This window comes from Anguilla anguilla, chromosome 6 (genome assembly GCF_013347855.1).
Source record: "Anguilla anguilla isolate fAngAng1 chromosome 6, fAngAng1.pri, whole genome shotgun sequence".
Classification (NCBI taxonomy): domain Eukaryota; kingdom Metazoa; phylum Chordata; class Actinopteri; order Anguilliformes; family Anguillidae; genus Anguilla; species Anguilla anguilla.
This window is the reverse complement of record NC_049206.1, coordinates 21,439,359-21,448,451: the sequence shown is the minus strand read 5'-3', so window position 1 is coordinate 21,448,451 and position 9,093 is coordinate 21,439,359. Positions and strand designations below refer to the sequence as shown.

Sequence of the window (9,093 nt, the reverse complement as noted above, 5' to 3'; positions counted from 1 at the left end):
TTCTATGTTCACTCTGTATGTCCATTTATGGTAATTTTTCAACTTTTTTAAAACACAGAGCACACGCACACACACACACACACACACACGATTCAGTACATTTTCTCAGGCTACTGAAGACACAGGCAAGTAAGTCTTGCTCTTTATTTCATGCTCTTTCCCTCCAGGTGTGTGTGCCTCCTCACCTTCTGCCACCTTTCGATTGGCTGGCCCGCGCAGGCTCCTGGATGTAATCTCCCCTTGGCAGATCCGGCTGACCTCTGACCCCACACCTGCTCCCTCTCTGCGTTGGCTGGGGCGACGGATCTCCCCAGGGGGGTTTCACCACGCTGATGAGAGGGAAGCATGCAGCAGGTGTGTCATTTCACAGCCCTCTCTCCCCTTAGACGAGGAGCAGGCCTGGAGGCTGGCCTTTGCCAACCAGAGTGGGGAGGGGGAGGTAAGGGGGGTTTCTGAGTCACGGCCCAGTGCTTAATGACAAGGACTGAGTTTGGACACAGGCGATGAGTCGTCTGCGGACACCACTCCATCTCGCTGTCCCTGTCTGTTGTTCGTCTCTGATTCGTTCAGTCCTCTTTCTCTCTCTCTCTCTCTGTCTTTATTTCTCTCTCGTATAATTTTTTTCTGTTGCTTTGTTGTTCTCTACTTTTAGTTTATTTTTATCTTTTATTCCAGTGTAATTAATTGGCAGTGATGTTTTTATAAAGGGACATCAAAGTCAAGTCTCTGTCTTTCAATCTCCCTCTCTCTCTCTGTCTGACACTCTCTCTGTCTGACTGTCTCTCTCTTTTTCTAGATAAATAAATAATAAAAATAATAAGTTAATAAATAGATCTAAAATAAGACATTTGCTGTTTTTGCACTTGTGTGTTCTTGATGCAAAATTTGGATTCCCTGCCTTGTTATTGTTATGAATTGGATTTTCATTCATTTATAAATTAGATGGTTAAGGCTGTCCAAAAAAGCTAATTTCAAAATGAAATTCTCCCTCTTTGATGCTCCGTTTCTGTCGCTCTTATTCTCTTATTGTGACTGGAGGTCTGTCTCCTATTTGTTTGCAGGCCTGTGGTGGGTATAGCTGGTCCGGTCCACAGTTTGATGTGGTATTTCCCACTGGTCGCCAGTAGAGGGAGTCAAAGCACTGACCACTGCCGTGTTAATGCACTCTTTCCCCTGGGCCGCCGGGGGCCGAGGGCTGGGCGGCGGGGAGGGGAGGGGAGGGGGGGCATCCACCTGCAGCCCAGAGATTGGAAAGGGGAGACAGCAGTTAATCATATCAGTGCTATATTATTATCATATTTCACATGAGACTGAACTGCGGATGGTAATTACCCCCACAATGTTATTAAGTCCTGTTTTATTAAAGGCATTCTCGCCTGGTCACAGGAAACAAAGGCGGTTGTCATTCGTTTTCTTGTCTCGAGATTTATGTGACACAGCAATGGGCCTTTGGCCAACAGAGCCATAAAGTAACAGGCAAATAAAAGGCCATGCATGTCAATGTGTGTGAGAGCGTGTACGCATGCGAATAGATTAAATTGGGTTTAAATCCAACCCATAAAACACCACATTTGTTTCAAAAATGTCTTGAGTTCTACACACAGTGTGCACACCCAACAAGTAAGTTAAATACACTTAATTCACTTTAATCATTGGGTATTGTCAGACTACACTGTTAAACCTTGCCTGGGTCTTCAAATGTACACATCCATTAGCCAGCATACCAATCAAATGCAAAGCATTCTGAGAGCGATTCATTCGGCTTAACCACCACATATCTCGCACAGAGGCACAACATATCTCTCTTGCAGGATTTGAACCCTGGTGACCCCCGTAACATCAGCCCATCATGACCTGCTCTCTACTGCCCCCCTAGTCTTGTCTTACATGAAAGTCCTGGGTTTGAATCCCGGCCTGGGCCTTTCTTTGTGGGGTTTACATGCGCTCCCTGTGGCCACGTGGGTTTCGTCTGGGTACTCCGGTTTCCTCCCACAGTCCAAAGACATGCAGGTAGGCTAATTGGAGGCTACTTTGCCCTTAGGTATGAGTGTGTGATTGAATGCTGTTGGTGTTGAATAGATTGGCAGCCTGTCCAGGGTGTATACCCGCCTCTTGCCCAGTACACGCTAGGATAGGCTCCAGCACCCCCATGTGACCCTGACCAGGAATAAGCAGGTCAATGGTGGATAACTTGGAAACAGTGTCAGATTAATTGTGAGGCTTTCAGACTGAAAACATTAACGTAGAGTAATGGCTTGATTTCTTCACCTCATCTCATGTATTTAAATGTATTTGATATTTCTAAATGAATATATCTATTGCATCATATGACATTATGTACTCATAGATTTTATACAAATGCATCCATCAAAAGTCATCACAGACAGAAAACACAAAAGGTGGTCTTCAGTGGAAGTGACAGAACAAAAGAATTAAGTTTGACTTGTAAAACCGCCAGAGTGCATTTATTATAATTTTCTGAAAAGTAGCAGAAGGTAAATAGCTATCAAATAGAAAATTACCGTTGGATCATTTTATGGCACCAGCTGGGTGCCTAAGTGCTCAGGAAACTGGTAACTTCCTGTTTATATTTCCTGTCCTGCGGTACATTTTTACTCAGAAACCTACCAGCGATGTCTCCAGGTTTGACCACACAGATTATCTGCTTCAAGTAACCCACATTGCGCACAACATTCTCAAACACGGAAATTATGCTGCAAATTACTTTAATAAAATACTTGGAAAGATCAAAAAAACGCAGACTCTGTCTGTTAGCGAAGCTATAATACTGGGCCAGCGCACTGCAAATGCACGTAGCTGCCTCCTGTAGTCCATTTGGGAGCTATCAAATGAGCGCCCGATGCAATTCTTAATCGTTTTGTTTATCTGTTTGTTTCTGAGTTATAACCGTGATCTTCATTATCTCGCCCTCTCTCCGGGATTCACTCGCAACCCAGCATCGCTCGATACAACCTCGTGGACCTCCTCGCTGTTGTTCTTTCCCGTGTTTTACGTTGCGTTTTTTAATTTAAGAAAGGAGATCGATATCGGGTGAGGTTATGAAGTTGGGTATTGATTCTAATTTCCTGTGTTGCTCATTCCAGTAACAAGCATTATTAGGAATCTAATTTCTTTCTGACACAGGATTAACCAGGAAACTGCAAGACAAGCAAAAAGAGAGTTCTAATCCCTTTCAAATAAACACCTCATTAATAAGAAGTTTTGACAATGAGCTAATTATACAGGATTGAATAGGAATATACCCACTGAGTAAGGTGGAAGGGGTAGGGCAGTGGTTGAATGCACGTAGACTACTGTGCTGACAGTATTTCTGTATGTTAGTGTGTTGAAGTAGCTGCTGCTGAAGTATGGCTTCATTTCAAAGTGTATTCATACAGTGTAATTTAAAACTTGATTAGGTGTTACTCTTTTCCATTGCGGCAAAGTATAGTACTGGTCAAATATTTAATCGAAAATAAACAGTGAACGGCATCCCTCTTGTGGATATCTTCCCCTTGAAATCTGCACCCTTCTCCCTTCTATTAACAAACCTATCAGTCCTGCCTGGCCTTTCGGTGCTGAATCCTCACGTCGCCTTGCTACCTTCCTTAAAGGGTTCCTTGCCCTTTTGTTTTGTTTGTTTTCGTTTACTTAACCCCCCTCAAAGAGACTTTTTTCCTTAAAAATTGCAAACGTATTACCAAAAAACTAAAATAAAGTGGACCTCCCAAGAGGGGTGGGGGTGGGGGGGGGGATGGCGGGAATGAAGGTAAAGAAAAAAAAAAAGGGTTCCTTGCTCTCAGTCATGTCTCTTCTCTACTCTGGTCTCCTGGATTGAGCTCCATACTAAAGTCAGGAAAGCAGAGTCACTGTCTATCCTCTGCCTCAGACATACAATGCATTTATTTCCTCTCCATCTTGGCTCAAGTAATGCTATTACTAAGAGCATTTATCATGTGTTTACTAGGCCTACCTGTCTTATCTAATACTATACCCTCTTGCACCAACTGTGGCACTTGACTTCATGCTGTTAGTTTATGTATGAACTTTTACTTTTGGTTGTTACACTGACAACATGGCAGAAGTTCTGCTCATTGCCTAAACCTTTATGCATGCGCTTAAGTAAGGAGTACTGAATAAAAGTGTTTGCTAAATGTATTAAATGTAAGTGTCACAAGCAACATCTGATTGGATGTCAGTGATTTGAGTTTCTAAATCTTTGTAAAAAATCGATATCTCATTTTAAACAGTTATAAATAAATAGGTTATATATTATCACACTTTGTGCATTAAAGGCCAATTATTTTGAGGACACTGAATGATTCAACCTGTTATTTTTTTTTATAATTTTAAATAAACTTTCATGCTACTCAGACATAAATACTTTTTACTACATTTTGGTGTTGTCGTTGACATATAAAATTAACAGAAAGAGTGGATTGATTGAGTGTGTGCTTGCTGGAGCATTCATGTGCATGTATATACATACAGATGGGTGACAAAGGAAAAAGCAACATAAAGTGTCTTAGTAAGGTGTTGGGTCACCACGAGCCTCCAGAACAGCTTCAGTGCAGCTTGGCATAGATTCTAGGTGTTAAATTAGGTTGAGATCTGGTGACTGTGAAGGTCATTGCATATCATTCACATCCTTTTCATAGTCATCTAACCTTTCAGTGACCCCTTGTGCCCTGTGAATGGGGGCATAATCCTCATGGACGAGACCACTCCCATCAGGATAGAAATGTTTCATCATAGGATAAAGGTGACCACTCAGAATGACTTTGTATTGATTTGCATTGACCCATCCCTCTAAGGGGACCAGTGGACCCAAACCATGCCAGGAAAATGCCCCTCATAACATGAGTGTGTGTACGTGTGTGCGTGTGTTGTGCTTGTGCTTGTGCGTGCATATGTGTGTGCATTTGAGTGCGTGTGTGTGCGTGTGTGCGTGTGTGTGTGTGTGTGTGAGTGCGTGTGTGTGTGTGTGTGTGTGTATGTACGTGTGTGTACGTGTGTGCGTGTGTGTGTGTGTGTGCGTGTGTGTGAGTGTGTGTGTGTGTGTGCGTGTGTGTGTATGTGTACGTGTGTGCGTGTGTGTGTGTGTGTGTACGTGTGTGTGTGTGTGCGTGTGCATGTGTGTGTGTGTGTGCGTGTGTGTGAGTGTGTGCGTGTGTGAGTGTGTGTGTGTGTGTGTGTGTGTGTGCGCGTGTGTGTGTGTGTGAGTGTGTGCGTGCGTGAGTGTGTGTGTGTGTGTGTGTGTGCGTGTGTGTGTGTGTGTGTGCGTGCGTGTGTGTGAATGGAAGCACTGAGTGCACAAAGAGCACCTCCCACTGGAGCAGTAGTGGGAGTGATGACCTTTCGTCCTCTTCCTCTCTCCCGCCGGAAAACCACAGCGATTCGCCCACTCTGAACCTCGGAAATTACTGTACTCTCACATCTCTCTGCTTTCTGCCATTACTTAGGCAAAAGACACCGCTCAGCCCCACTCCCACAGCCACCCTGAGGCTCACTCTACCACAGCAGAGTACAACACAGAGAGTGCGCATCCGAAACAGCACCACACTGCACAGAAATATACAATACAAGTAAATACCACTTCCTTTAAAAATGAACTGATGAGCAGTGTATGTTAGACAGCAAAAAAGAAAAAGGAAACTAAAAGTTGTTAGCATTGCACATCCTCATAAATTATGGCATTAAAATGATCAATGGTAACTAAAAAAGTATGGAAAATCATAGGATATGTGCATACTGCCAGTAATGCTCCCAAATATAGTTTATTGTTCGCAGCAAGTATGCAGAAAAGGTCTATGTGATTATAATGCTTTAAGCTTGTTTGGAAGCTTGTTTGTTTGTTTTTGTTTTTTTTTTTGGTTTAAAATTTTTTTTTAACGCTTTTTTTAGCCTAAAATGAAATTTATGTAATTTGGGTAACATTTATGTAAATGAAATTGATACACTGAAATGTCTTTGAAGCTGAATATGAAACTAGGGAAACTAATCCCCTGCTGTATTTTTTCCTCTCACTGTTTGAAATGATCGAGTCCTATTTGTGGGCCCCATGGCTGCCAGGTCCTCTGTCTGTTCAGCAGAGCGCAGACTAGCGCATCTGACCTCCATAGCGCCCGCTGTCAGTGGCATATGGCGCTTGTCCGAAGTCCTGCAGATTCAGCCATTTCGGCAGGAGACTGCGTTTCGAGTATGGCGGTGGGGCAAGGAAAGCCAGCGGACCGAAACCCTCACTCTCAGACCGAACCCATGAATGACTGAACGCAGCGTTTCCCAGGGAGGGAAGTAAATCAGACACCTGCACAAGCTCCTTGTCACAGTGTGTTACAAAGAGGACTCTCCGGTGCAGCGTACTGTAATTGCTATGGAGCTGCGCATGTACTTGGCTGCACATTCCAGCTGGGTCCCAGGTGGGGCTGTGGTACACACCTGATGATGAAATGGTGTAACATATAGTACTTAACAGGAACCGCTTCGGCAAACCTCCAGTTACACATATAGGCAGTACATAAAAGTACTCTTTGGCTGCACCCAAAAGTAACCCGAACACGGCCATACGCAGACAAGCAATGAAACCTTCCGGTTTAGCTTTTTTACTGAAAAGTATTTGCGGTTTCAGCTGTTAACAGAGTCTGCAGACTTGCCTTGTCTCACCTCTTATCTCATCAGCAGCAGTTGATAGCGATCTACGGCTGAGCCTCGTGACACTGATTACTGAGGGCACAGAAGCAGGAGTGAGGAAATGGCGCACATCCGTAGCTTGTGGCTTTCACAGTGACATATGCGATGCGTAGCCACCGGCAGTCAGAAGCATATCAAATCCATCTGAAGAATTGGCCGGTAATAGCAGGTCACTATTAGGGTTTGAGATGTGTAGAATTAAGGAAACCAGAATGAGTCTAAATCTGTGACTATGTCCTTAGGTAACTTTGTTCCCATGGTCCTCACGCATCAGTTGTTCAACCAGTTCAAGGAATTTATGTTGTGTCTAGATCATACCCCCATTTAATGGAAAGAAACAATCAGCAGGTCACCCTGCTAATCATGTTCCAGGAAGTCACACTGCCAGAAAGGTCTAGAACATAGTAGCTGGCTTTATTAGATGAGAGTCATTATTAAAAATCCCCTCACAACATTTATACAGTAACGACAAATTTATGTTTCACATAAGCATATACTGTTTGCCTAATTCCCCACCCACCAACAGTATATTACCCGTACTCTGACAGTTGGGGCAGTATAAATGATTCAATATTAATATAAAATTTTAAAGAAAAAGAAATTAATGAAATGAAATAATTTGATTACTTCACCCTGGAACGGTGCCTGAAGGTGTGACATTTACAGCAGGGGTAAGATATATAGTACGCATATTTCACGTTCTCTTAACAGAATTCATATTAGCGAGGCTCTTTGCCTCCTCTCCCCATCGATCCCTCCGGGCATTCAGCCCTCCCTCTTCTACGCGCTGACCGTCTGTCTCCTCTGCTCGCGTCGGCCTGCTTTGTTCCGCGCGGCTTTCCCTCGCGCCGCTCTGTCGCTCCCCCTCTCCTTCTTCAGCTTGTCCACCTTGTCCATGGCCCTCGCAACCCAGGCCTTGCCAGGATCAGAGCAGACCGTCTTCTTCTTCCGTGTCCGGAACCTGCGCAACGACCAGTCGTGCAAATTACGGCATCGGTTCATCCGTTCGGCAACCCCTTCACCAATCCAAATTAATCTATCTGTATCTTTATTTCTTGACCATTCTTCTTAGGCAACAGGTTGAAATGTGTGGCTGATAACAAAGTATCACATAATGGCTTTTGGCTAGACAGATATTACAGATGGGCAAACTATGCTTGTGAAGACAAAAAATCGAACAACTGAAAGTGAGTCAAAGTTAGAGACTATTGTAATGTGCAACAACCGTCTCGGTGCCACCCGCGCATCACTTTCTGTTCAGGGGATGGTGTGAACCTCAGCACTGCGGAGTTTCCAGTGCTTCAGAACTACTCAACGTTAAACGTCTCTTAAGCTTTCTATTTATAGGGCACAAAAAATTATAATAATCAGGACTACTACAGTGATTTATACTCACACAACTGCCTCTACAGGACAGAGTCCAATCTTCTGGATTGTGTAATCCACTATGTTTTTCGGGTGGACTTTGGTGTCTGTGATGGTGAGGCAGCAGCTCAAAGCAGGCCCATTCGCTGTGAAAAGAGGACGTTAATTATTGACATTCTCCCATCAACTGTAAACCCATACTCAGCTACACCCAGCAAACACAAAAGGTTTAGGGAACATTGGGGAATACCATACTGTAATGTGTTACTGTGTCGTATATAGTCGTCTGATGTCTTATTGTCTCATAATGTATTTATCATTTCAAACAAATGCTGTCAAAGTCAGAGAAGAATGTTCCAGGCACGTCCCATGCAAACTTACTGGTAAAAATACCTGATCATTATCATTTAAGTGAAAAACAGTTAATGGAGGATACAAATCAGTAGCATTTAAAGAATGTTCCAGATGTAATTATTGAAATGGCAAATTCATTCATCATTGCCAATTTTCCTGATAAAGTTAAAAACGCCTACCCACAAATTCTATTTTAACTGGAGCAACAAAGCTGAACAACCTTTTCATGAACATCCAATGTTTTTTTATTTTTTTGAACTTCTAAAAGTTCAATTTTAAAACACACTAAAATGTGTCTAGTAGCCTGGATGTCCTTTGAATGTCGTGTATGTCATGTTTCTTGAATCTTCCTTGAACATTATTAGATATGAGCTAGACACATATAAACTGTTGGGAACTATTTCCTGGGAATGCACTGGGAACTAGAAATGGACTGCTCTGATTGACTGCTCAACCCAACACTTCCCCCCACTACCTCAACTCCCCCCCCCCCCCCCCCCCCCCCGCTAACTCCTGTCAGAACGAACCCAAAGTCTGAACTTACTGGCTGAGACGCAGGTGCTTGCCACAAGAACGCAGAACAAGGCAGCGGTGAGAAAGAGCTTCATTCCTCCCCAAAATGGTAGACGGCAGCCGATGGACATTGCAGACCGAACACTGTTCTCAACTGCTACTGGGCCGACC

The 9,093-nt window shown here is 43.5% G+C and overlaps 1 protein-coding gene across 1 annotated transcript; it reads right to left on the bottom strand.

Annotated features, from left to right (window-relative positions):
- Positions 1 to 7,083: 7,083 nt before the first annotated feature.
- Positions 7,084 to 9,093, bottom strand: LOC118230397 (monocyte chemotactic protein 1B-like). The gene is made up of 3 exons (XM_035423395.1): positions 8,954 to 9,093; positions 8,087 to 8,201; positions 7,084 to 7,651 (listed from the first exon to the last, which is right to left on the bottom strand). The coding sequence occupies exons 1-3, from the start codon at positions 9,051 to 9,053 to the stop codon at positions 7,471 to 7,473; spliced, it is 396 nt and encodes a 131-aa protein (XP_035279286.1). The 5' UTR covers positions 9,054 to 9,093; the 3' UTR covers positions 7,084 to 7,470.

Coding starts and splice junctions, on each gene's coding strand:
- LOC118230397 (XM_035423395.1), bottom strand. CDS start 9,053: ATGTCCATCGGCTGCCGTCTACCATTTTGGGGAGGAATGAAGCTCTTT. Junction 8,202..8,953: donor AAGCACCTGCGTCTCAGCCA/GTAAGTTCAGAC, acceptor CTCTTTTCACAG/CGAATGGGCCTGCTTTGAGC. Junction 7,652..8,086: donor TGTCCTGTAGAGGCAGTTGT/GTGAGTATAAAT, acceptor GTCGTTGCGCAG/GTTCCGGACACGGAAGAAGA.